Source organism: Anas acuta, chromosome 1 (assembly GCF_963932015.1).
Source record: "Anas acuta chromosome 1, bAnaAcu1.1, whole genome shotgun sequence".
Classification (NCBI taxonomy): domain Eukaryota; kingdom Metazoa; phylum Chordata; class Aves; order Anseriformes; family Anatidae; genus Anas; species Anas acuta.
In genome coordinates, this window is record NC_088979.1 from 108,239,312 (window position 1) to 108,267,191 (window position 27,880).

General features: G+C 37.2%; 1 protein-coding gene across 7 annotated transcripts in view; it reads right to left on the reverse strand.

Moving 5' to 3' along the window:
- Window positions 1–1,509: 1,509 nt before the first annotated feature.
- The window catches only part of POU1F1 (POU class 1 homeobox 1), a 181,022-nt gene continuing 154,651 nt past the window's right edge, over window positions 1,510–27,880 (reverse strand). For 5 of the 7 annotated variants that reach the window (XM_068691512.1, XM_068691518.1, XM_068691503.1 and 2 more), the window contains 6 exons: window positions 11,749–11,814; window positions 10,790–10,907; window positions 10,199–10,440; window positions 8,363–8,527; window positions 6,830–6,890; window positions 1,510–4,110 (listed from right to left, as the gene is read on the reverse strand). In XM_068691512.1, the coding sequence (XP_068547613.1) occupies window positions 3,897–4,110; window positions 6,830–6,890; window positions 8,363–8,527; window positions 10,199–10,440; window positions 10,790–10,907; window positions 11,749–11,755 (807 nt within the window). In that variant the 5' untranslated portion in view covers window positions 11,756–11,814 and the 3' untranslated portion in view covers window positions 1,510–3,896. Of the gene's footprint in view, window positions 4,111–6,829; window positions 6,891–8,362; window positions 8,528–10,198; window positions 10,441–10,789; window positions 10,908–11,748; window positions 11,899–14,835; window positions 14,978–27,880 lie in introns of those variants that run through there. The other 2 variants (XM_068691473.1, XM_068691463.1) reach the window with 2 other exon arrangements.

A 27,880-nucleotide genomic window follows, 5' to 3' on the forward strand; every position in this document is an offset into this window, starting at 1 on the left:
TCTGTCTTTCTGCTATCTTTCAGCAGCAGATTGAGAAGTGTTGTAAGTTTGCAGGCTTGCTTTTATTTGTCTCAAGTATAGGTAAGTATTTTGTAGCTCTCTATAACCACATTACAAGGAAACACATTCCTTTTAAATTATTCTTAGTGGACTAAAAAACAACAACAATTAAAAGTCCTCAAACTCCTTTATCTTTGCTGACACTTTAACAGCAACTGAAAATCTATCCAAGAAGAACACCATGATTGCTTGATGCATGTAAAAATGTCTGTTCTGAGCCAGACCAAACTCCATCTCACCCAGAATCCTACTCCACTAGTGCCTGCAGGCAGTGCCCAAGAAAACATGAGAATAAGATAAACACAGATGACCCTTAATATCTCTTAGCCTCTTTTTTTAATATCTCTTAGCTTCTAGGTACTCCTAGAGCCATGCATAGTTTCACTGTATATGACAGCTTTGACTGGCTTTCTCTTCTGTGAACTTGGCCATGTAAATAAACTACTAGCACCCACACTTTGTGGTAGAGAATTTCCACAATATACATGTAGTCCCCACAACATTAAGAACCATCACTTTTTTTTTTTTTAATGCCTTCAGTTTTCTTCTAGTTTAACACATTGATTCTCAGTTCTTACATTACAAAGGATGGTGAATAACCTGTCTCCATCCACCCTTTTGGAACAGCTCATAATTCAATAGACCCCTGTAAATGCACACATATCTAGAAGAGAGAGTCCTAGCTTAATTAGTTATTCCACTTACCTTTGGTCATCAGTTTTTCCTGTACAGGGACTCTTTCTAGGCCTGTTGTATCCTTCAGACGAGAGTGACAGAGTACGTAGCACTTAGGAGACAGGTGAACCACATATTTACATATTAGTGTACTGCCTTGTTTTCTCTCTGTTCTAGTTTTAATGCTACCTAAAGTTACCATAGGAAAAGTAAGAGCAAAAAAAAAAAAAAGAAAAGAAAAATAGTGCAGCCCATGCTTGTCAACCAGCCACCTAAACTTACTTGCAGGCTTGTAAAGCTAACCCTCAGAAGTCTTATCTAGTGTTTTTTTTTCTCCCAGTCAAGAGTGATGATGGCAATTATCCAGTGAGTAAGTTGTTCCTAGAGAAAACACTGAATTGCTACTTTCTCTAAGTCTAAAAGCTGCAGCTGCAGCACATTAAATTGATTTCATCCTTTCTTTTTTTTTAAACAATTCTACTCTAATTTGTTAGTATTTCCATGGAAACAGATAGATGTTGTTAGATGGTGGCTGCTTCTTCCATTTAGTCTTCTTGTCATTCTTTTGCAAGAAAATGTCATTGCATGTCACCTTTCATTTTATTTTGCTATGCTTCTGCAATTAGTCTTCACTTGTGAGACTTTATGGAAAACTAGAAATCACACTTTTATGGTAAGTCTGTTCTTGAATTAACTTACAGCATGCTAAAACAAACAAGTGCATCAGCACAATACACAGCTAAAAAACTACAAACCATTATGTGGAATACCAAATATATAGGAATACTTTATTTGGGAAGGAGGGGAACATACAGGCTTATATCATTTTTATGAAGTTTTTTATAATCAACAAAATAACTTAACAATATAAATAAAATTCATATTTGTCTGTAGTTTCAACATACATAACACTAGGTTACATAAGGTCAAAGGTACACAGATGCATGCCACCACCTTCACTGAGTGCCAGTCTTCTCAAATGCATTTATCTTTCATCCTTTTGGAAAGCTAATGACCTACACGTGGCTGATAAAGACTAAGGCTCAGTCTTTGCTGTTGTGGGTGAGCTATGCTAGTGATGAGGATTATCTGAAGAGAGAACATAACATAATTTCTCCCATTTGAATTATTAGACTAGAGGCTACTTCTAAATTAAGGGGTTATAGCAGTGCAATTCACCCATAAAAATATATTTTCTTAATCCAGAGGCCTAATTTCCATAGCTGAATATGCTTATGGTCACTGTAATAAGAGACCATTTAATATACAGCAGTATGAGAACACAACTTGTACACACTGCTTTTAAGTGATCTTGAACATTAAACCCCTTTGCTTTCTGTGGGCCTATTATCTAGACATTTTCTAAATCATCAGGTCTGTTTTATGGAAAAATAAAATTTATCTGGCCATTACTACTTGCACGTACTCACTTAATTTCAGTCCTGGGAAAAGAGTAAAATACATATATGGTAATGGACTATTTAATAACAATGAGCAGGGCTGATGAGATGGCTTGATAATCTATCCCTGGTGAGCACTAAACTCCTTAATTTAGTTTCTTAGTGTCTGGCTTTCTGATAGGTGAAGCTCTGGCTTTTTTTTTTTTTTTTTGTATTTTTGTTTGTTTGGTTGGTTTTTGTTCTTTTTTTTTTTTTTGTCTTTGGTTGTTTGTTTTATGTTAGTAAAGTTTTTTTCTTCCTTTATTTTTTTTTTCTCCCTGTGATTATTTCCCTAGGCTAGGGGAGGACGAAGGATTGTTTTCAATTAGTGGAGTGTAAGAGAGTAGGAATGTACAGTGCAATAAATGCTTTGTGTGGATACTTATTTCAGAGAAAAAAACAAAAAAAAAGTTGCTTTTCAGCTTAATATATTCTCTCTGATGCAAGAATGTCCACAAAAGATTTAATCAGAAAAAAAAAAAAATACAATGCAGAGAAAGCCCAAAGTAATAAAAATAAATAAATAAAAATAATAATAATAATAAAAAAAGGTAATCCTCTAGTTTTTCCCTCAAGCCACAAAGTCATAAGGTAAGGTAAATTGTTTCCCAATTTTTATAGCTAAACCTATCCAAATCAAACTTTAAGGCACCCTATCAAATAGCAAGAAATACGTTTGATAATTAGCATAAAGAAAAAGGTCGTTTATAGTTGGTGTCTGCTTAAGGCAGTTAAGTGGTACATTAAGTGTTAGGGGCTATGTGGACACGTCAGTACTGGTAAGCTTATTGTACCATGAATAAAGACCACAGTTATGGCACATCTTTCATATCTCCACTCTGAACAGACACAAGGAAGTTACCTGAAATGGTTCAGTCAGGGGTATGCAGCTTCTGTGAGTTGGTACCTGGGTTTCAGCCAGTTTTGGAAAGGCAGCTCTTCTGTCCTCACCCAGCGCTCCTCTGCCTGCCTTCCTGGCTTGCTCACAACTAGTGGCAGTCCCACAAGATCCTGTGGGTATTTTTTATCTTCGGCCATAACTAGATAGTCGACATCACCACCACCACAAGTTTAAGGTCACTTATTCACCTTTTCCTCTTCCTCGAGGTTCTAACTTATTTTTCACGTTCAATTTAGTGAACTCAGTGTTTGCTGCTGGAGACAGGACCCCGCATGTGCCTAATGGCTCACAGTCTCGCAGATTTAGCTCATTAAGCTAATTACCATGGGGTGAAGGGTATAGCAATTACATCAATGTACAGAGGCAAAATTATTTCAAAACAACAGTGGCTGATACCAAGCTTTGTAACCTTTCTTCATGTGTAACACAAAGGATTTGTTTCCTCATGCCTAGGTTACCTACACGGTGCTCTCTGTTAATCATTAAATGTAGCACAGATGCAAGGAAGGCACGGTACAGGGAAACTGCATCTACCTGGGCAACTTGTAAAGCATTTCCAGTTACACAAATGCATAACAGGTTCCTTGCAGTTAAGCAGAGGCCTCCCAGTCTTTAAATATATGCTGTAACATTCAATTTGTTCCTGAACTTTTACCTTAAAATCAGATCTTCCACACTACATTGCAGCTGAAGCTGGCTAGTTTGTAAGGGAATCAAGTGATTTACTGATTTATATATACATATATATATTTTAAACAACAAATTACTTGAAATATTTACAAAAGGCAAAACAGAAATCCACAACTATGCATTAAAAAGATTTACCGGCACTCGTGATGCTCCTTGATAATAGAACTAAATGCGTTCTGATGCAAACTTGTCTTCACTCTTTTTTCCCTTTGTCTTCTGTTGCAAAACCAAACTCTCACAACTTCTTTCTCAAGATTGAGCCCCTCAGCCATCCTCATAATTTCCTGAGAAGAAGGTTTACTTTGTTCTCCAAAGTGCCTCTCTAGGGCTTCTTTGGCAGCAATACTGGATAAAGGGACAAAATTTCACCTTTAGACACTTTTCTGACACATTCAGGCTTTTGCCACTAGTTAGAATGGTTGAGTCAGAGTACTGAAGGCAATGACTTGGCTTGTTTCCTCTTTTGCTGAGTAAATAAAAACCCATAGAACTTACTGCTGTAGTATGTTGTTGATGTGGACATCATAACATGCAGAATGCATGAAATTAGGGGTTAGGAAAAAGGAATGCAGAATTTCAGCACAAAGTCATTTAAAGACAAAAATACCATCACGTTCAGTACAATTTTAGTGGTAATCATGAAATATTTGTGCTCCTTGATGTTCTCTAGAACATCTAGAACAGCTACTAACTAGACATGAATGAGACCCTGGGAATGAGAACAAACTTGACCACCCATTCTGTCCCAGCCACAGCAAATGCACATTGCTGGGGTCACCTGGTTGTGTCATATCATTCACCTTTAAAAAGTGGAAGAGCTTCATCAGTTATCATCTGGGACGTGCTGTGTCAAGTTCTATATCTCACCTTGTTATGGAGCAGACACAATATTACTTTTAGAAATCAGAGATTACAGCAGTCTCTTTTGTTGCATTTTCTAAAAATAATACAGTCTTAACCTATTCTTCACAGTCAGCAGTGACAAAGTCTAGCAGTTGAATAAAAAAGTAAGCTAAGAGTACTATCTTTCCTTAATTCACTTCCTATTTGTGTTAACGTATTCTCAAAAATTTAAGAGTATCTGTAACATGCTTGCCTGTGAGCAACAGGGTGCACCCAAAGCTAGCTTCAGCAGTAGCTGTAATTTCTTTGGACACAAGAGGGCACTTCATGCTTTATTCTGGAGATGAGATACGGGTATTTCCATTATACAAATGTACAAAATAGCTGCTGGAGTTCCAGTTATTTCATCTGTAATATGCTGTTGGTCTTTTATTTATAGGCATATTTTGAAAATTTCAGTAGCATTACCAAGCCTACCTATTAATAGCATAATGTTCTGCACACAGAGATGTATAGTTAATTGTTTTTGACTAGAGTTTTTTAGTTTTCCTGATGAAAATAGAAAATAAAATAGCTTCCACAAATTCAAATTAAGGAGCTTTTGCCCAGGGTATAACTAACCTAATGTATTTAGTGGGACTTCTGTTTTACCTCTAGTTTGACTTCAAACATCAATTAAGAATTGCTAAGAGTAAAGCTACAGTTCAAATAAGTCCCTCTCCCTGATTAGTTTGAGGTCTTCAAACTGAGGTCCTACATTCCTTCAAAGAAGTAATTAATATTTTCTTACTATATTGGATATGAACTTCCCCTCAATTATCCGTGCCCTTGAAAACTTGCCAGAATTGATGGTCTCAATGAGATGAGATTTGATATAAAAGCAGGAAGAATTATAATAAGCTTAATGTGAAGACTGATTTCCTCAGCAGTTGTTAAAAAGCAACAACAGCAAAACCCACAACATTAGAGGAATGGTCTTCAGGGGGTTCCTCTTGCCAGGGGAAATTGCCTAGAACAGAGATGCTCTCAACTCACTGCTCTCAGTCAGTAATTCACAAACTGTGTAAGGGCATGGCACTGTCCCTGAAGACCTTACTCGCTTGGAGAGAAGCTGGGAGAAGAAATTGGCATCCCAAGAGTAAAATTTCATCCCTTTTGAGGTGCTGTGATTAGCAAATGAGCAATGAAGCATTTCCTATCCCCAATTCACTTCTAGCTGAGAAGCATCCCCTTAGAGGAATACTTTAAAAGTCAATGAAATCGCATTTTCATTTTATTTCTTATATCAAAGGCAATATGATTCAAAAAGGAAAGCCCAAGTTGAATGGGAGAGGAGAAGATATGAGTTGTCACTGTGGGACTCTGAGATTGCAGGGCCATGGAGCAGCCTACCTCTCTGGGAGATGACATTGCACATAGGATATGATCCCTGTTCAAAGAACAGGTGCAGTACCCTAAGAGGTAAGGCCTAACAGCGCCAGGTTTGTGCCCAAAGGCAGCCAAATTCCCTTTCTGTGGAAGAGTACTACAGTTCCTTGGAGGCCCCCTGAGGGAATTTTCTTCATCAACAATAAGAGTTTGGTTTATCTAAAGGAGAAGAACATACCCTATACCATTGCTTTCATCATGTTATTGGCTTTATCTATTTAGTAATTGTTTATATAACATGTTTTTACCAGCCTACTTTATTTCTTTATGGATTTGAGGCTAGACTGATAGTAAATTTTGGTTCCCCAAGATGAAAAAAAAAAAAAAAAAATAGGGAGAGAGACCTGCAAAAGATATCCTCATACTTCCTAGACCACAATTCTGTGGAAAAATAATGCAATTTCATTTGGTATAATGTAGAACTTCCTATAAATGAAAACAAGAGTGCTCTGCTATTTTACTATATAAAGATTATAAGATTGGGGCAGAATTGTAATAATTTATTTTTCTTTCATACTGAAGTATGTTGTCATATTTTGAAAACAAAAGTCTTTAATTGGGAAATTTAGTACATTTGGGGAAAATTGGGGGCTTGGAGGGATATGCAGTTGTTTTTCACTAGAATGTTTTCAAATAATTTCTCTTTTATTAACTATTCATTAGTAGGAAAAAAAAAAATCTCGATTTCAGCCCCACTCCCTCCTCTCCTCCCCTTCCCCACCCCCCCCAAAAAAAAAAAAAAGCATCTTATCCAAAGGGTTTTCTAACATGTAACCCCATAAATATGTATTACCTTATGGTGGTTCTGCGCTTCCTCTTCCGCTCATTCACTCCAACTTTTTCATTGTATAAAGCTGTATTAAAAACAAAACAGCAGTTAACTTATACGGGGAATGGAAACTGAGAACAATCATCTCTAGAAAGAAAACATCCTTTTGTTTGAAGACAGATGAAAGTGTAACAAATACTGTTGCTGGCAGCACTACAAGAAGGGCACCATGCACAGTTACACTTCTTTCTTTAAGATCTTTTGTCATTATTTTAACTACAGTTATAAATGTTTATAAGCAAAAACGTTGTGTCCAATGGTAAAGATGCAAGTAGCACTGGCTCTGCTTCTCTGCCAGCGTACCCGAGGAACCATACATCAGCCCCTGCCTTTTACATACCTTCTTCCTCCTTGCCTGCTGGGTACTGCCTGGAGAGATGCAGTCTACCTCCGTACTTTTCAGCTACCTCACCCTCTTTCTTCAGAAATAAGGCCCTGGCACTTATCCCATTTATTCATCTGCTCCACCTTCTGGTGGACAAGTCTCCCATTTTTTTCAGAGGCCACTATCTGCAGGCATGATCTTACCCTGCAGTTCAAGCCTGCACCAATGCTCACACAGTCAGAAGCTGCTACCCGCCATAAACCCCTTAGAAGTGATCTTTATGATGTGCTGACCACATTAAGAGGTTTTGGTTCCATTTGGTTCAAAGGAAAATGAACTGTGTGGCAGAATCAGCTCCTTAACAATGTTTCCTACTGTTGAATATAATGGCAAATGCAAAAAGTAGTATTACGATCATCTCTTTCTTCCTATGGTAGGTGAGTGCCACACAGTGGTAAGTCCTGGCTTTCAATCACCTCCAGGCATACTGCTTCACATCACTGCCATTCATCCTGTTGAAAAGGTGCTTCCTTAAAACAACCCATTTCCTTTGAATCGACCAACCTGTTCTAAAGTCAGCTTAGCCCAGTGAACCTCAGAATTCTTTCTACAAGTGGAAATTAACAGGGCAAATGGAAGGGAACCCTCAAGCAGCAAAAAGGTGGCAGCAAAAATATCACATCAAAAACCTCTATGTATTGCTATTCTTCTTCAGTGATTCAAAGAGGACTGCCTTAGCTGATTGAACTCAAATTCTTTATCCCATGGCCACATCCTGCATGCCAGAGACTGGAAGGAAGAGTCTTCTGCTAGTGAAGAATGCCAGTTCAGTGCTGCACGCAGTGTCCAGCAGATCCTAAAGAAGTGGTAATGACTCTGACCGATGCTACAGTAGTGGGACTAGCTCAGTACAGTGGGACTGAAGGAAATGACTTCCAGAAGGCAAAATGATGTTTCTGCTGTTCTGTACCTTCTATGCCTTTCAGTTTGCCCCTTCTTGCTCACCCAAAAAAAAAGATACTAAAATTCATTACATGCCATCAGCACATCTTAGTATTTTAAGCTGGTAAAACAAAAACCTTTATTTACAGAAGATGCATATTAGTCCTTCAAAGTATTTATAATATCATGGTCTAATTGCAGTCAATATTCAGAGGATTTCAGCTCTCTACCTCCCACTTGCTCTGCTTCCTCCAGCCACTTAGACAGTATTGATTTCAGTTTGCACGCATTCTTGAAACTCAGCTGCAAGTTTTCAAACCGGCAAATTGTAGTTTGGCTGAATTCAGAGCCATGTACAGCAGCCAGCGCTTCCCCAACATTGGTTTGCGTATAACCTGTCAAAAATTAAAAGGAAAATGTCACTCTAAAGCTTTCTAAAAAGTGTTACTGTCCTTACTACACTTCAGCTTTCACTGCCGACTGTTATGAAACTTGTGTGCCTGTGGTGTCTTCAGGATGGTCTTTCTGTAGAGGTCTCTGAGGCTGACTTTCAGCTCACCTCAGAGCTGTGTGGAGTCTTCTGCTGATTTCAGAGTTTTACAGGCTCTGAGATTAGGGATCTGAGAAAGGTCCAGACCCCATAACCATTCTTTAGAGGATGCCATGGCAATAAGCTAATCCCTAGCAGCATTGCTGGCCTCCTATTATTTGTTGTGATGCCTAAATTGAAGCGATCAGAGAAGTGCTGCACTTTACATGCGGGCACTGACTTGGTAAACAGCAGCTCTCCATTGAGTGCATTGAATAATTTGGCTTGTCTTCCTCCCTCTCTACCTCTGTGCCAGGATGGGCACAATCTCTTTAGATGCTGAATGTCTCACAAGGCAGCCTGTTGCTTCCCTTTTGACTGCACTAACCGTGTCTCTCAGTCCCAGACCCAAAGCCCATATTAACTCTGTCTTCTCTTGTAAAGCTCAACCTCAGATTAGTTTTCCTCTGCAAATTGCATTTTTCCCATCAGAGCATTAAGCTCAGTCTCACAGTCTCTCTGCCATTTGTTTACATCAGAGGAAGTTTCGCTCCCTCACAAATTACTGCATCAAGATGGAGTAATAATTACACTGATTAATAGCTTGGGGCCCCGATAATCTTTCCTCTGTTGTGGTTGATGTTGAATACATGATATACAGCAAAAATACCTAAGTACACAAATATTATTATAAACCATAAATTTCTGCTTTAGTCCTTATTTTTTTGTACTGCAAATGGAACACAAGAGCTTTCTAGCTATTGAAATAATGCATAGACACATGTAACAATCTTGTATTCTTTTCTTACATTTATAAAGGTGATTTTTTTTTTTTTTAATAGAAAGATGTCCTATGACTGTAATGCTACAATATAATTCTATAAGCAATAATGTCAAAATTGCATCTCTTTGTTTGGAGTACCCAATATTCAGCTCACCAGAGATCTACTGATACAATTCATCTCACATCATCCCCACTAGTTATCGGATAGGAACAAAGAAATCAATTGCTGCTGTACCTGTGCCATACTACCAGAAAATAAAACAGGAGGAAAATCTTCCTACTGGTGTGAAAAATTTGCTATGGGTGTCATCCATCTTGTATACTGAGGTGGCATTGCACCATCTTGTGAGATGGAGTGCTTCATGGGGAAGAGAATGGGTACAAGAGGTTAGAGAATGTGCTGCCCTCAGCTGCAGAAAATTTGAGCTATTCAAAAACTAATGCACCTGCTACTGAATGCAACTTAGTGAAAAACAACAACAACAACAAAAATAATGCCTCTGCTCTTGTAAGGAAGACAAATAATTTAAAAAGCAGGAACTTTTACTGTTACTTTCTGCATGCTAAGCTGCAAAAAGCTGAAGTTTATTAATTCTGTGCAAGTCTTCTAGGAATGGAAAAAAATCAGCCATACAAAGCAAGGATTAAAGTTATGTTTAGATGACTGCATGGACCAGACCATAAAACACTCAGACATAATTGAGCTCTCTTTGGAAATTTTCAGCCTTTTGTTGGCTGACAAAAAGCACATACCCAGCTTAATTCTCCGCAGTTTAAATTCATTAGCAAATTTCTCCAGCTCCCTGATTTCAGGTGAATCCATATCAATAGGCTCTTCAACAGACTTGCTTTTCCTGCGGAATTCCTGCTTGAAGTCTGCAGCTGTAGGATCATCGCCGAGAAGGGACTGGTGCATGGGTGTGAAGCCGTGGCCCAGAGCACAGGAGCTGGCACTCAGGGCGTGCTCAGGGAATTTATAAAGGCAAGGAGTCAGGCTGCCTGAGCAAAACCCAAAAGAAAACTACATACAGTTATTCTGCTAAACTACGAAAAGATGCCTTTGTCATCTCATAACCAAATCTGTAATATTTTTTATGTAATTTATGTGAAAGGCTACCCAGGAGCAAGAGTGAGGATCTCCCAAGAGACCCAGTCTTTCTCTTGTCTCCATATACAAAAGCAGAATAGCAACCACTTTCACAACCCATAGCCATACGAATTGCATAGTCAAACTGTGACATGTCATTATAGATTTCAGATAGGAAAATCTCACACACACACAAACACACACACACACACAAAATCCCAAAGAATAAGGAAAAGACAAGAAAAAAAGAAAAGGACTTGCTTTGCAATGTGCTGACACTATTGACTATGTTTGGATGTGGCATGCTGCATGTCTGTAAAATGCGGCTCTGGGAGAGACTTGCTGATAGCATCTCTGGAGTTGCAGGCTTGATACCTAAGAAATACAAGGGTACAAAAAGAAAGGAGAAAGTTGAAGATCTATTTATTTTGGAACAGAATACAATGGATTTCTGAGCAATACCTTTTTTTTTTTTTTTTTTTTTTTTTTTTTTAATACCTACAGACTTTACCTGGGGATCTAAACAATGCCAGGAATGTTTGCAATAGACAGGTTAGACAGATTAATGGGTAATGAAATGGGAAAATTTGGACATTTGCACACAGTGAAGGAAGTCTACTGTCAGTCTGTAAGAAGTCCCAATACAGATGTACTAATCTATACCAGCTTAGTGAAATATTTCCTTCAATCTTAAGTGAAATCAAATGCTGAGTTTGATCTGGATTAGCTCTGAGAAACAATTATTTCCTGGGCTGTGTGTTAATCTGGCTCATGGAATTGTCTCAACGAGGGCAACTTGAATTTACATAGAATAAGATTTCTGCTTTCTTACTTGGCCTGGAACTTTAAAACTGAGTGGGATGCTAGCATACCTGTGAGTGGAAAAATCCATGATCATCTCTGTGAAAGCACATCATACTGCTTTATGGCATTCAGAAAAAGCATACGTTGACTGCAAGCTTTTTTTTTTTTTTTTCTGGCCTTGAAAGCTATCCCAACATGTTTAAACTGGTAGAAAAGCAAAACAACCAAACAAACAATCTTGATCATAACTCTCAAATATCGATTCTAAATCCTGTCACAGTTTCCATGCTACAAGTTTAATGCACATTTATCTTGTCTTCTTTAAGCAATTGTCTTGAACTGATCCCTCTAAATGAAAACTGACCAAAATCAACATTCTAGTAGCCCATCCAGTGTAAGCTACATCTCTTACCTGCCATCACCCCATAGGTAGACGGTTGATTTCCGTAGTGACAAGAGGGCACAGAGTAATGAAGTCCTGCCAATGTATTTCCCAAAGTCATCATGGCAAAATGGAGATGGGAGCATTTAGGAGTTTGGATCAAAAACAAAACAGATGGGACTGGTAAGAAAATGTATAAGGACTCAAGATACATCCTTTCAGTTTAGAAGTAGACGGTGTCCTCATATATTGTTTTTTCTCTAATCATTAACTCTGGGCCATAACCATCAGGTTGATGCTGCTGGAAGTCCAGAACACTGGGCCCAGTCACACCAGATGAGATTACCACTACAAGTAGTGAGATACCTTTTGAGCCCAAACCAGAAATTTTCATGTCATGGTCTTGATGTATTATTTTAAACAACATCTATGGATCTAGCCACAGTTTATATATACTGCTGAGTATGCAAAGCAATGAACTCTCCAAGAGGAGGCTCCCCACCCAACTTCCACATACCATTTCACTTATTCATATATGAAAACTTCTTTTGTGTTTCCAGAAACATCATTGCCTTCACTATCATGAAATCCCAAAGTGAACACACACATACAGGAAGGCAATATTTTATGCATGCATAAGACCTATGTTCTTAAAAGCAGTTGTTTGGGACATTTGCTTTGCAGCATCCAGAAGTCATTTTCACAAGTGCCAAGCCACTGAAAACATTTCATGGTGCTTTTGCCAGGTTGTCAGGAAACAGGATGATAGATTCTGGGCTTATCTAAAAAGTTTGGCTTATATCAACATTTTCTACCACCAGCAGCAACAAGCATACAATGAATTTATCTCCAAGTGTTTTCACAGGGGTCTTTCAGGCAGCATAGCAAGAAGCATAAGTCTGAAGAAGAGATTCAGGATGCATATTCCACTGGTTTCTTGCCTCACTAGATCAATATTCCAGCTGCTCAAGAAAATCAGCAAAGAGGTCAAACAGTATCAAACTTTCATCAGTGAAAGATGAAGCTTTGCTCTATTTCCCACTTCTGGAAAACAGAAATCACCATTTTCTAGCTCACTCAGATGAAGAGAGATATTTCAGTTCCATGCTCAGTTATCTCCAATGCTTGGAGATTCAGATAACATTTTACTCAATGCAAAAGCTATGGTTCCTGACAGGTAAGCAGACAGCAGAAACATGTACACTGTCCCATCTAACAACTGTTCTAAAGGGTAATATTAAAAATTCATGTTTGTGAGCATTCAGATATGTAGAACTGCACTTCAGATCACACATTCCAGTTGTTCAAAACAGAATAATTAATTAGGGATTAGAATCTCTGTTTTTTACAACAATAATAACAGTAAAATGTCATGTTTAGACACATCTATAAACTCTACTAAAAGAAGCATGCCCGTACAAGTATAAACACACCCAAAATAGAGATTACAGTAATAATACTCATGCACTTAGAGCAATACAGCTTTTCCGTTGAATTAACATCTAGGGATGTAGGTATTTACTTGTTGTTTTATTTTTTTTTTCTTTTTTCTTTTTCTTTTTTTCTTAATCCATAGTCTGTACTGTTTTTATAAATAAAAATTACCATTTTCAACCTACTAATAAAGAGTTGATACTAGGTAGGGAGGAAGATGCTACTTAAATAATAATAATTAAAATGTATAGGGTACTACAGAAAACTATATGATATTGTATATTATTTGAACAAAAGTACTCATATTTAATGGTGCAGCATTGTTACATGCCTTTTAATAAAATCTGACATTTAAATAAGTCATTATTCAAAATTCTTTCAAGTCTACTTTTTTCCACAAGTTTTCATTAGATGTTTTCACCAGAATGGCATTGTTTATTACAATTTCTGAATCTATGTACAAAATTTGGAAACCTTTAGTCATTGCAAACGGTACCTTCTGTAACTTTTGTTCTCACAGGATCACCTCCTAGATGTGATCCTGTGAATCAAATTCCCACTGACTAGTCATATTTGTCCTTGTGGTGTAACTAGAAAATATCAAAAAACAAATCCAAAACAGATCTGAAAATGCTTTTGATAATACTGCCTCTCACCATATATTTTTTCCTACATCAGAACCATAAGGAAAAATAAACAACCTAAAAACTACTGCTATAATACAGATATATAAATATGGCCTCATATAAAATTTAAATTCTCCTATATAGTTCCCTACTAACACTACTAGCAACAACTGTGTTAGGAAATTTTGAGGTTCCTAGCATACCTAGCATAAAAGACCACATTAGGTAACACTGATGTTTAGTTTTCATTGCCTATATGCTATTTTATTTTATTAAAATATTTCATTTACAATGCATTCAGCAAAAGGGTTGTTCCTTGTTAAGACTCCAAGTAAAATTATTACCTTTATGCAGTTTCAAACAAATCAAAACTATTTCTTTTTCAGTTCCTCAGTTTTCAGTAACTTTTGTATTCTAGATTCCCATAACTGTAGATTTGATGCTGCAAGAAATTCCTCTCTCTCTGTCTCTCTCTGAGACAGTTTAGTATTTAAATGTAATTATTTGGGTTATATACACAAACATTTGAATTTCCAAAATGTAGATGAGACTTCCATCACCAATTTTGAAACATTCACTTCAATTTTCATTTTTATTCAGTATGTAATATGCTTCAAAGAGCAATGTTTCTCCTTGAAAACATTTCCATATAGTATTCAAACTTATTTTAAATACATTTCCTATTTAAAATAATTTATATAATTCAAAACTGTGGTTACATAAACAATTTTTCAATTATTTACACAACTATTATCATTAAGACTACAATGGTAAAAAAGTGTCAGCATTTGAACCTGTTCTAGCCTACTCTATTTGTAGTCTTATCTTGCAATAAATTAAGAGAAAGCTAAAGTTTGGCTGAAATGCAAAAATTGTGAGTGTTCCTTAATCGCTCATGATGCTGTTTTGTGAAATTGTTTATACTTTAAAGTACTTCCAGTCCTGCACATAAATGATACCAAACACTTTAAATATTGTGAAACTTGATGCAGGCGTTATCATCTAAAAACATTATAAATGAGAGTTATAGAGAGCAATATTATTTTTAAAAAAGTACCTGTAGAGACAACATTGGTCGCATGGTTAGAAACTGGCAGGCACTCTGCTGCGCTGTGATGCATTATCAGAGGCAGAGAGGGAGAAGAGTCAGAATTCAAGGGTACAAAGGTGTCAGATGAAGCAAACGCTTGGCAAGTCATACCCTCAAAGAGATGAAAGACAAAGAGCCACCTTCCCCTGTTTTCTAACAGAACAGATCCTGAGTGATTAACAGCAGCTCCAACTGTATTCCAGTCTTTGTACTTACATATACATATACAGAAGGGCTGCAGAGCACAGGGACGTCGTGTGCAGGTATTTATACCACCAGGAAATCCCTTTATCCATTTTAATGTTCTTTCCCCAGCAATATTGCTATACTGCTATAGAGCCTCCTTCCTTCCCACACAAACACAATACGCGTCCAATTAGCGTGGAGAGAAGAAGAGGGAAACCAGAGACATGATTTAACAGATATTTTCAATTAGGTCTTTTGTGAAGAACAATGACCAGAAAAGAAATAAATAAAAGTGCCGTCTCCAAAGTCGGTAGCAAAGAGACAGGTATGTTTAATACTAAGCAGGTTTCCACAGTTAACACCTGCCCCCAAAATCTCATCTAGGCAATTGTCTGGAAGACAACCTGGCTGAGAGCTCAATCAAAAGTCTGCAGAAGTCAAGAATCTATAGCAAAATACTCTGAATTAACCAAATTCCTAGCAGTTACACAGTCATCATTTGTCTTGTTAGGCTAGTATAAATAAGTGATGTGTAACACAGATCAACTGTATCCAAGAGGAAGCTGCTGAACAGACACTTTTACATAAGCAAGAACTGCTGAATGTTTATCTAAGATAAACTCTTGAAAGAGCCTACAGTGACACATGAAATTCACTCACAGTTACTATTATTAATTTATAGCACTGCAACATCTACAGTCTCATCCAGAAGGTCCTGGTCTTTATTGTTCCAGTGACTAAGTAAAACCAGAATCTTTTTACAAAGAATTAACTATCTAAATGATTTGCTGGCATGAAAATGGAATGACTTTGAAACAGTAAAAGCATACAGGTTAATCTGAAAATGATGAAAAATCACTAAGTACATCATAGTCATATATTCTATGTATAGGACATAAATTTTAAAGGAAAGAAAGAAAAAAAAAAAGAATCAGGTGCTCCATTTCATTCATTTTACTTTTTAGGAGGTAAAACGTATTTTTTTTATTTTAATTTGTATCCGAAGATGGTTGGGTCAGACCATAAAAATGATGAAGATGTTGTTACGCTTGGTGTAAGTCTTCCTGGATATTCCAAGCTGGATCAAATGCCCGAAATAGCATTTTGATGTAACAGACTTCCAATATGTGGTATGGGAGAGATCATATATTGTTTTTTTTTTTTTTTTTTTTTTTTTTTTACCCCTGTAGAATCCTTGATATTATCTGTAAATGTGATTTTGTGAAGGCTGTGTCTTTGGGTGTGCAGAAATTTCAGAATTACAGTATTTTGCAAATTGCACATGTGCTTTAGCAGTAACGAGGCTAATGTTGGCTTAACTACTTTCTGTATACACAATTCTATATTGTTAAATTTACAAAAACTTAAAAATAATCATTACAATATTATGGATGATACCACCACCAAAAGAACTGCCATCTATATTACTTTGGGCTTGGCCCTACATTTCTTAAAGCCTGTGAACTCAGGATTACATTGGCTAATTTTTTGTTACCCAACAGGTAAAATTTCTAATGCAAATTCATAGCTAGATGCAGAGAACTTGTAGCCTTTCCTTAATGCAAGATAGAACACACTGCAAGTTTTCTTCCCAACTCTCTTAAAGCTTTGCTACAACCCTCTGTGGTTGTAACTCCTAAGTCTGTCACTATTTTGTGTTCTGCCAAGAAGAGTCCCTTGGGGGTGAAGCTCTGTCATGGTAGCCATGCTCAGCTATTTGGCTGGATTTCAGACTCACTTCCCAAAAGGCACCCTATGACCCTTATTTCACAGTCAGTTTTAAACTCTGACAGGAGATAGTTTGTCTATATTTGCTCTTCTTATCCCAGCTCCTATCCAGATTTGTGGTAATAGATATTCTTCCACTTGTTTAGGGAGGTAAGGGGGCCATATGGACCTGAAAAAGACCACCTGACTGCCATGCTGACATTTCAGAAAGCTGTGCCAGGCGTTTGTCCAAGGACAGCATTCCTGGGAGTGTTCAAGGACAGGTTGAATTAAGTTTTAGGCAACCTGGTCTGGTGGAAGGTGTCTCTGTCCATAGGAGGGGGCTTGGAATTAGATGATCTTTAAGGTCTCTTCCAACCCAGACCATTCTGTAGTTCTATGACCCTCCGTTCTGGCCATAAGAATATGCTAATCATAAGAAAAAGGAATGATACAGGGCTTCTCTCCTGTGTCATTAGACTTTGGGGCTGGGGAAGTCAGACTGAACTAAGAGCAGTTTCTCTCCTCTGACTACACCCACAGAAGTCTCAAGTTGTTCCAGAGTGGTAGATCACAAATGGGAGAGCCAGGGACATGGATTTTAATTTGTTTTTGAATCTTAATCTCATAGGATGGTAAAGACTTCCCAAGACACTTCTTTTCTTCTCAGAAATCAACTGGATATGCATGTCATCTATAGCTTTAGAACAGAAATGCCCCACCTCACTTCGTTATATCACCTGTATCTGACCATTCTTCAAACTGCATTCTTTGGTGAGATCTCAAAAAGAAAGACAGGACTGTACTAATTATTATTATCCTCATAAATCCCAAGCACTATCTGAATCTCAACACTCAGCATCCCAAATTTGGTCAGTTTATAGAAACTGAATGGATGCATCCCTTTTCACCTTTAAGCCTTATGAATAAGGAAGGCTTCACTAGACTTAGTAAAGTGGATGAAGTAATATACCTGTAAGTCTTTATCACCCAGAGAGGCCTCTTCATTTCTGAGTTGTCTTCCAGTACTTAAAAACAAAAGGGTTGTCATTCAGCTGAGGGTTTCTGACAGTCATTTCAGACCTGCAGACACCAACTTAAAGAGACTGTCTATACCCCACCCTTCCTTACACTTATAAGTGTCATAAAAATATATAAAAATACAGCAGGGGGGATTCTGTCCTGAGACCCACACCCCAATCTCCAACTGGATCGGTACACATCACAGTAAAGCCCATCTGCTCCCTTCTGAATCCTCAGTTAAAACTGGTCTTTCAAGTGACTATTATTTTTGTAAGGAGGACTGGGGAAAAATAAGATTTTAATGATTGAGCCTCTTTTGTGCTGTCCATGATGGGATATACTGAAATCACCTCCCTTAAGTTATCTACAATTTTTACTTCATACCAGGAGACTGAGTTTTTCCTCCTAAATCTATTCCAATTAGAACTCAAAAGACTGAAGAGAGCTTTCAAAAACCATTTAAGTTTTTGTTTAGACAGAATTAAGTTATTTGTTTTCTTGGCAGAAAGGTCCTTTCACAGTTTTCTCAGCTCTGAGATAGCATTTCTAGTACAGGTTTTCAGGACTGGATGTAAGGCAGCTGGGAAAAGCCCCATTGTTTTTCTCCGCAGGAGCACAGAATCTGCGTCCAAGAGGTGATCCCATGCTGATTGACATGAAGTTTCCTCCTCACCTTCGCCACGCACTATGTCATTACAAAGAAAATCAGGCACAACATTGGTCTTGTTAGCATCATTCATTCTTTTCTTTTCAAGGGTCTCTACGACATTCTTCTAGATAATGTTTGCATTTTGGAAACTACAATTTAGTCACCCACAGAACCTGCATAAAAAAATATACAAAGGAGATAACACTAATAACAGATGTTTCTATGAGATGCAGCATCTACTTGCACAGCCTGCCTGCCTTAACTGTTCAAATGCCTTTGGGATCCTTTTGGGAATTTTGTGCGAAAGGTTGCAGATTTAAGGATTGTTCATGGATTGTTCAGCTCAGAGAAACTCTGTTTTATTGAAAAGTAATCTTCACTTTTGTCTTTTCTGTACGTGGGGTAGATGATCTGTTTAACTCTTTCTATTTTGATACTATTACAGTTTGCATCCTGGTAATCCCAAATATTTTTGCACAATGTACTTGCATGTAAAAATACCTGACATATGTCTAATTTTTGTGCAACCTCCCAATTTTAAATTCCATAATTTCATGGTTGGTTTTCACTGAGTTGGGTAAAATCTATCAAATAATTTGAAAGGAGAAAATGAAAAATATTTTCTGACTTGTTTCTATTTTGCTACAAATAGTCTCTAGCATATATGTGATAAAACAAGGGTTTGAATATTCTCCAGTTATATTCCAGATTTCTAAAGAGTTCCAGCTCTGCTTTTGCCTTCAGTTGTATCATTTCTTTGTGCAGGGTATTTTCTTAACTCATCTTACTCCTAGCACACTCCGCACTGCTTAGCAATCATGCAAAGGTGAGGAATCTGGTGTTAACTCTTCTATGTCCAAGCTTTGCTTGCTCAATGTTGTGCAACAAGAGCATCTGCACAACATAATGGAAGCCATTCCATGTGCATCTGCACTCTGAAAGGTCCACCCTGGAACAGCAAGGGCACAGTTCTTCCTCTCCCCATGTCAACTTGGTAGCATTCTTGGACCTTTGAGTTTTTTGCTCACAGAGTGAGCAAAAATGTTAGGTGTTGTCAATGGAAGGTAGAAGTACTGAGCAACACCAGAAAGGCAAGGCTGTGAAGATTTGGATTACCTTGGATTCTAAGCATGAAATATACCAGTATTTTTGCCCCAAACCAGTGATCTGGATACAAATAAACATCAGTGATATAACCACAGATGCTGTAGAATTTTTGCAAGATTTTTGTACTTCCAATAGTTTATAACTGTTCTATAGATCTGCACGTTTATATTGTTCTTCCCTTCAATGATACTACCCAGACTTTTTAAAAAAAAAAAGTTAAAATAGATTACTGTTTACTTCCCACTTGGTAAATGAAAAAGACATCTCTAAGTAAAATACCTTGTGCACAGGCAAAAAATCTTTTTCCTTGGGTAAGACATAAATTGACTGTCAGTGTATATGCCATGGATGGTTTCATCTAGAAATTATGGGGAAGGAGGATTAACTATTTTCATGGAAGACACTTTCCCAGGGACTGGCACAATGCAACTCATTTTTAAAGACACATAGACATATAGAAGGCTTATCAGGTCTTGCTGCCAAAGTCTGGCTCACTGGAGTCTGAGTAAAAAACATGTGTAATTGCATTAGAGCAAACAATAGCCTTAAAGCCTGATTTAGACCAAGCGGGACTACTTCATAAAGAACAGAAAGAATGCAAGATTATTTGTTTCTTCAAACCACCTGTCCTTACATTAGATCACCCCTGCAGAAAAGAGCCTCTGAGCGTGCACCACAGACATGATCTGTTACCTGTGGGGAATGGCGGTGTTCCCACGGCTCTCACACAACAACCTGAGCACTATTAGCAGCTCCTCATGCATGGAGCATCCTAAAATATATTTCAACTTGGAAGTAAGACGTACAAATTTAAATAACACAGATATACAATTTCTACTGTTTTTCTCCATGCTCCCAGTCAGACTGGTGCTTCTCAAAACATTACATATAGTACACACAAGTTGCTGCAGAGGGTGCTTCTTAAAACATTACATATATTACACACAAGTTGCTGCGGAGCGAGACCCTGACACTGCATGGCAGTGGTTCAAATTCCTTTCAGTGTAAGCCCAGTTTTCAGTGGGGCAGCGTGGGATCAGGCTGCAAACAGCTGGAATGGGGCCCAAATGTGGACCTGTACCAGGCATGAAATTAGCCAAGTATGTGTAAAATAAGATATACTTAACATCTTTAAAATATTAACATAACTATTACTACTACTGATGATTTAACAATTGTTAAAGGCCAAGTTTAAGTCTCAGATGTATAATGGTTGACTCATTTTCAATTAATTGAGGACCACATCCAACATCCTTTTCACTGGCAAAAAATCTATTTTTCCAAGTGGTTTTTCATTTGGAAAATTAGATCTTTTCCACACAGAAAAAGTGTTTCACATACCTGAGGTTATGAATTTAAATCCATACAGTGCTATTTCTAACAACTAAACTTTTAAGTGAGCACTCAATCCTCTCCAAGTGACTTTTTTTCATTTTTTCTTACATCATTTCAAAAAGGATACCTGTAACACCAGGAAACTTTTATCATGCAAACAGGGGCTTTTGCTACAGTATCAAGACCATTAATTCTTTCCTAGTGTGCCCTTTTATATTACAAGAGTACAAACCATTGTATCCCTGTACAATATAATAAAAAAGTACTACTTTTTTTTTTTAGATTTATACTATTTAAAACATATACCTACACATAAATATTTTATATTTATAAGTATTCAAATATATACAAAATAGTGCTCTCACAAAGCTTTTCTGAATATGCACATATGCTGAATACAGTGTAAATGATACAGTGAATCTTGAAAATTAAACTTTCCTGTACAGCTTCAAAGTAGTCATTTTTTTTTTTTTAAGTTATTAAACTCCCCTTACCCCAACTGAACTGATAAAAACTGTTATTAATATTTGATTTCTATATGTAGCTGTACCTAACCTGAGTTGTCAATTATAAATCACACTTCAGCACTCTGAAGTCATTTCTTGATATTTTCAGATTCTAAACCAAGTCCAACTACAAATGAATTAAAAAAAAAAATTGCTTTCAAAAGATCATATCATTCATCTGTATGATATAGCATACCTTGACTAAAATTAGTTAAACAACAAAAAAGTCAGCAGTTTTGTAAGGATCAAACACTGTAAAATGCTGTCTTTGATTTCTTAATAGCATCTTAAAAAGAAAGAGCTTTAAACATGATATCTGGGGAAGAAAATGGTTAGACAAATATATAAGTATAGATATATTTGCCTGCTGAATAGCAGCATGAGATATTCTGAAAACCCTAACATTCATATTATAGCATAGAAATGAATTACATTCATTTGTGCTTTAAGGTCCATTCATATTCCCCCAAATGGTGCAAATTTGCTTTAGTACAAATGAAACACATATATATATATACACCTTCTGCTTCTAGGTTTATATTTTCACTAAAAAAACAGTTTCTCTCCAAATGCACAGTTAACCAAAGAGTCTAAAGAAGAGAAAAAATAAATAAAATAAAATAAAATAAAATAAAATAAAATAAAATAAAATAAAATAAAATAAAATAAAATAAAATAAAATAAAATAAAATAAAATAAAATAAAATAAAAAATAAAAGCAGGATTTGACCAGGTCTAGGTCTAAAATGTTACAGACATGCCCCTTTATATCCTGAAGTGACACAAAAGTGGAAAGCAACTAAGTGTAAAAGAACTCATTTAAGCACATTAGGGAAAGAAAGTATAACAAATGAATCAGAACGAACAGAGAAATCTTGCCAGAGTAAAGCTATTAGCCCAGATCCTTAAATTAGTAAAACCCTCCCCAGGAAGTGCTTTGGAACCATAGCATACTCCAGATCTACCATTCAAATATATACTGACCTACTGCTGCAACTCATCAACTCATATCCCAAGACCGTATCATCTAACCTCTGCAGCTTCACTATGAATTGATCCATTTACCATTCGAGATGACAAGGTCCATCAGAAAAGCTACAATCTACCTGGCAGTGCAAAGCTTTCACCTACAGAATATGCATAAACCTACTGAAGATAACTTTTTTCAGCAGTTGGGCTTACACTATGTCTTTGAATATTAAACAATGAAAAACGAACAGCCCCCCAAATATTTTTCGTGAAACCATCATTCACTTCACATATCTCCAAAAACAAAAAATATTTTAAATTAGAATTTAAAGAGAATTGAAGACTCCCTATCTATTGAAAGGATTTCAGAAATTTCCATAGAGAGGTCAAATATGCTAAAAAGACCCAAGTACATTTGAAGGCTCCTCCTGTGTTTTCCTGGGACGATGCATTCCATGAAATCTGTTTAGGCCCATCTCCCACTGGATCACAGCAATGTTTCTGCAATACAATCCTCATGAGCATTTTCAACCTGCTTACATCACATAGTGAAAGAATGTATTTTATCTTTTTTTCTTTATGTGATTTCAGATCCAACTCCTTACAATTCATTTAATTAGACTAAATACCAAAGAAACTTCAGTAGTCTAGACATTTATTATAAGCTACCATCAATTTTACATGATTTACAGCCAGAGGCAAATGCCTCACATACCCCTGTCTCTCTAGCAAAGTCTGAGAGGACTGTAACAGGTAACAACTGAAATCACATTCTGGGAGACTGATTAATATTTCCGCCTGTTGCTCAGCATTATTGGAAACCTGGGACAAGGATAAGTTTAAAGTCATGGGAAATGTACTGAATAATGAAGAGTCTCAATTTTTCTCCTTTTCCCTCTAGCATAACAATCACTCCCTGATGTGCTTACCTGCTTCGTCATTCACCCTGTGCTTCTAGCCCTTACTCCCCAGTCTCCCCTCATTATATGTCCCAGGAAAGAGGAATTGAGCATGATATATGCCTAATTATATTTGGATGGCAAACCAATATACTGATGAACACTTTTCAGATATAAAGTCTTTCCAAATCTAAAACTATAATCCTAACATGTTCAAATGCAACAATTTTGGAATAAAATAACAAACTGTTTTACTTCTGTTATGGTCCATAGTGAAATCAATATGTTTATGTGCAAAGTTTCAGCTTTAAAGAAAAGTTATTCAGAGTTTCAGAAACTATTATTTTAAAGGTCTCATTTAGTGCTATGGGTGCCTTTGAAAATCTTCCATAAATACATGAGCTAGTGTTTGTATAAAATTATCTGAGGTTGTTTTAGATAATATATTCATAGATTTTTTTAATCTGCAGTATTATACTTGCAGTATAATGTACACATAGCTTATGTGGAGGCAGTAAGATTATAGCTTTCCTATGGGAGGAAAGCTTTCCGGACAAACTGCAATGGAATTCTTTTGGGGTTAATCCAAATTTGTAACAATTTATAGGATTGCAATGTTACTTAATAAGATTTACAGTAGTAAAGATGTAAGATCAAAGTAAAAGTGAAATTTGTGGGTTTTTATTTTAATTCAAACCTTCTGAGGTTACTCTCTTTTATTTTTTTTTTAAAACAACCTCAATATTTGAACTCACAGTTTACACAAATACACTTTGCTGTTTTGTACCAAGGTAACTGTAATGTTCATGCTTCATCCTGGAAAAAAAAATAATACATATATTCATCTAAGTTCAGTCTAATTAAAATGGCAGGCACAAGTAAGTCAAAAAAAGCAAAACTGGACTCTCAAATACTTTCAAAATATTAGGGTCAGATTTGGATATCATCACCAAACAGTACATTAAGCAGTAAACAGTCTCAAAATACTCCAGAAACACTACTCAGTACAAGCACAGCCAGCAAGGTGTGTACTAAATGAGAGTTTCTAATTTGCTAAAATGATTAGTGATGAGAACTCAATTATTTCTGTATTCATGGAGCTAAGTGATAAAATAATGCTGCTTTCTTTTGATATCAGTGTAAAATAAAGGTCATGAGGTAGCTACAAAGATCAATACCTAAAAGAGATTATTATATGGGCTCCCAGAAAATCCTAGTTATCTATATTCATGTCTGAACTTTGCCTGCACACACTGCATTGATGAATATTAGTGTATTAGACAGACAAACATCATCAGCTCAACACGGTCAGTAGTTTTGAGTTTCATTTCCAAACAAAACATCTTGCAAGCAAAGTGATTTCATTAGGATATTCAAACCACTGACTGGCTTTGTCTGAAGGTCATTTAAAATTCTTTGAAATATGAGACAAAGTTTTAATTCTGAAATCTCACGTAACATGTAAAATGCATTATTCCTTAGGAACATATTCCATAACTCCCACTAAAAATTTAATCCACACAACTCAATTAATCATTACCAACATGTGTTAAACCCGGAGTGTGTACCTTCACAGTAAAAGAATAATCATCATGGTATAGCACCACTCCACCCTTTGAATACCTTCTTTTATCTAAAGACCTTGCCATTTTCCCCAGAGGTGTGGCTTCCACTTTAAGGGTGAGGAAACTGGAGTGTTAAGTAGTTCACCCAAGAGAATGCAAAATTGGTGGCGAACCTCAGGATAGCAGCCAGATCTGTCAACACAAATTTTGATCAATGCTGCACTTATAAAACTACATAGCTTTTAAATGTATTCCCATGCCATGGGTGAAAGCCTGAGATGTCCCACCACATTGATATTAAAAAAAATTCCACTTGTGTTCTCCAGGGTGAACCCATGGGCAAAGGACTATGCTTGTCCAGCCTCTGAATTCAGAAGCCACCATCTAAGAGCAGTCTAAGAGCAGTCTCAACATGAACTGGCAGGGGAGTGACCATATTCTCCCTTCAATTATGAATTAGAATGGGAATTAAAGGAAGGATGATTTTTGATTTTGATATTTTTTTTTTAAGGTGAGAAATAAAATGATCTTCTTCATATGTACAAAAAAGACAGGGATCTCCTGGAAAGGGTCCGGCCACAAAGATGATACAGGGCCTGGAGCATCTTCCTTATGAAGACAGGCTGAGAGACCTGGGTCTGTTCAGCCTGGAGAAAAGAAGACTGAGAGGGGATCTCATCAATGTGTATAAGTACCTGAGGTGTGGGAGACAGAGGGATTTGGCCAACCTCTTTTCAGTGGTTTGCGGGGACAGGACAAAGAGTAATGGTCACAAGATAGAGCACAGGAAGAACTTCTTCACAGTGAGGGTGACAGAGCACTGGAACAGGCTGCTCAGGGAGATTGTGGAGTCTCCTCTGGAGATGTTTAAGGCCTGTCTGGATGCCTACCTGGGCAGCCTGCTCTAAGGAACCTGCTTTGGCAGGAGGGTTGGACCCGATGATCTTTCAAGGTCCCTTCCAACCCCTTCAGTTCTGTGATATACACACCTCTTTTTAATTATTGCTGAGGAAAATTTGGAAAGTGGGAACCTTCCCAAAACAAACACAACTAAACTCAGACAACAGCGGTAGAGTAATTGTCATAAACAATTGGCATAAGGCTACGAGAAATACTTATTGTTTGAAAGAGTTCGAATGTGTTTCTTCCTCCTGATGGGATTTTAATGCTTCTGGTTGGAATTGCACCTACAGCCTTTTCACAAAATCACTGTTCTGGTAAATAGCACTTAGCTTTCCTTTTAAAATGCCCCATCATACATGCACTTTGTTTATGTAAGCCATGCTGGGAGGTTGGCAAAAAAGGGCTTGGAAATTTCCTTTTAAATTTCTGAATTGCATTTTAATCTAACAGCAGACATGTGTAACACATGGGGAGAGGCTTCTTACTGTACTGGCAGGTGTGCTGGCCTGAACAGGTGAATATTTAAATAAAATACCATATCACTTTCCAGGTGTTAAAGGAAATAATCATAACTCAAATCTGTACATGAGTGGGGGAAGTGGGAAGGGGAGCCCTTCTCTTTCCATATAGAGAATCACACTCCAGGCAAATGAAAGCCCAAGTTTAGCTCAACAGTATCTAGACCTTTGAAATCCATCTTTCTTCCCATATGTGGAAGCCCTATATTTGGGCCATAGACATGACCCCCTTTTTGGAAAGGTATTTCTTCCTCTTCAGAGCAGTCAAGCACTCCAAAGCCTGTTCCCCAGGTTTTGTAAGAATCCTAAAAAGAACCGTAAGCATCCACCCAGGTGATGCTGCTTTCTTTCATTGGCCCTGCCTATCTTGGGACTTTAACAGTGGCTGTGGGAGCTGGGCTTTTAAGGAAGTCTCCATTAGGATGCTCTTGTAAAAGATGCATTAGGTCAGAGAACTTTCATATTACACAGAACAACACAGCCTAGAGAATTTAAACATGATTTTTCTCCATGTGCTCCTTCTTGTGAGAGGAAGAAGTTCATCACAGTAAAATTCTTCCTTTCAGTATTGCAGCCTCCCCAGCATAGCAGAGACGGTGTAGGGAAAGAAGAGGATACAAAACCTAACCACTGTTTCATGTCTTTTACACTGTTTGTCATGACACTGCAGCAGCTGTGGGGCAACAAGGGAGGTATTAACTGAAAACCATAACCCAGTCCTTGCAGTAACTTAACACCGAGAAACACAAATAATATTATTTATAAATCACTGCAAAACTTGCAAGAACAACTGTGTGTGATGCTGAATACCACAGTGGTCATACAGAAGATTCTGTGCAGCCTACATACTCCAAAAGGACCACATACAAGGAAATAGTAGGCTTTCCTACATGTGCTACCTGGTCAAAGGGTGTGAATATACAGAAATAAATGGAACTCCCTGTCATTTAAAAGGAAAAGAAAGGACCATGTAAGAGCACAAACAGAATTGTCCTCCCTGTTCACCTTTACTAGTTCAGATCAACACAAATGTAAATTTTCAGAAGCAAAGTTGAAGCAAGCACAGAAAGGAGGTTTGGAAACAGAATCTTTGTTTTTAACATGCTCTTGAGGACTACACTGACAATGGTGCTGCATCTCCATCAGTGCAGTATATGTTATATTTACAGCCACAAATAGGAACTTCAACATTTCAAGTGAAGAACACCAGAAAAGGCAGCTTTTGCTGAACTTTCCTTAACACAATTCTTTACACACCAAAAGCAAAACCTCAAGACAAACACCTATCTAAAATATGTTGCCCTGCAAAATGCAGTCCAGATGGCTGCACCTTTCTACAACCCTTTGATTGATAAAAACTGTCCTCTTGTTACTTCTCTTTGTTGTTACAACCTCTTTTCAGACCCTGCTTTCCCACCAGCATGGAATTGGCTACAATTCCTTTTCTAAGCTCCCTCCCACTTAGTTGACTCAATCACAAAGTGCAAAATCACTTGCATCATAGGACACCAGCATTTTCTTGTCCAGTAAAATTTAAAGCTATAAAATGAGCAAAAATAAACAGTATATAAAACAAGGAGATGGCATGTCTGAAAGATAGCCAGTTTTAGCACAACTCCTCATAAATTAGATACAGTCTAACCTT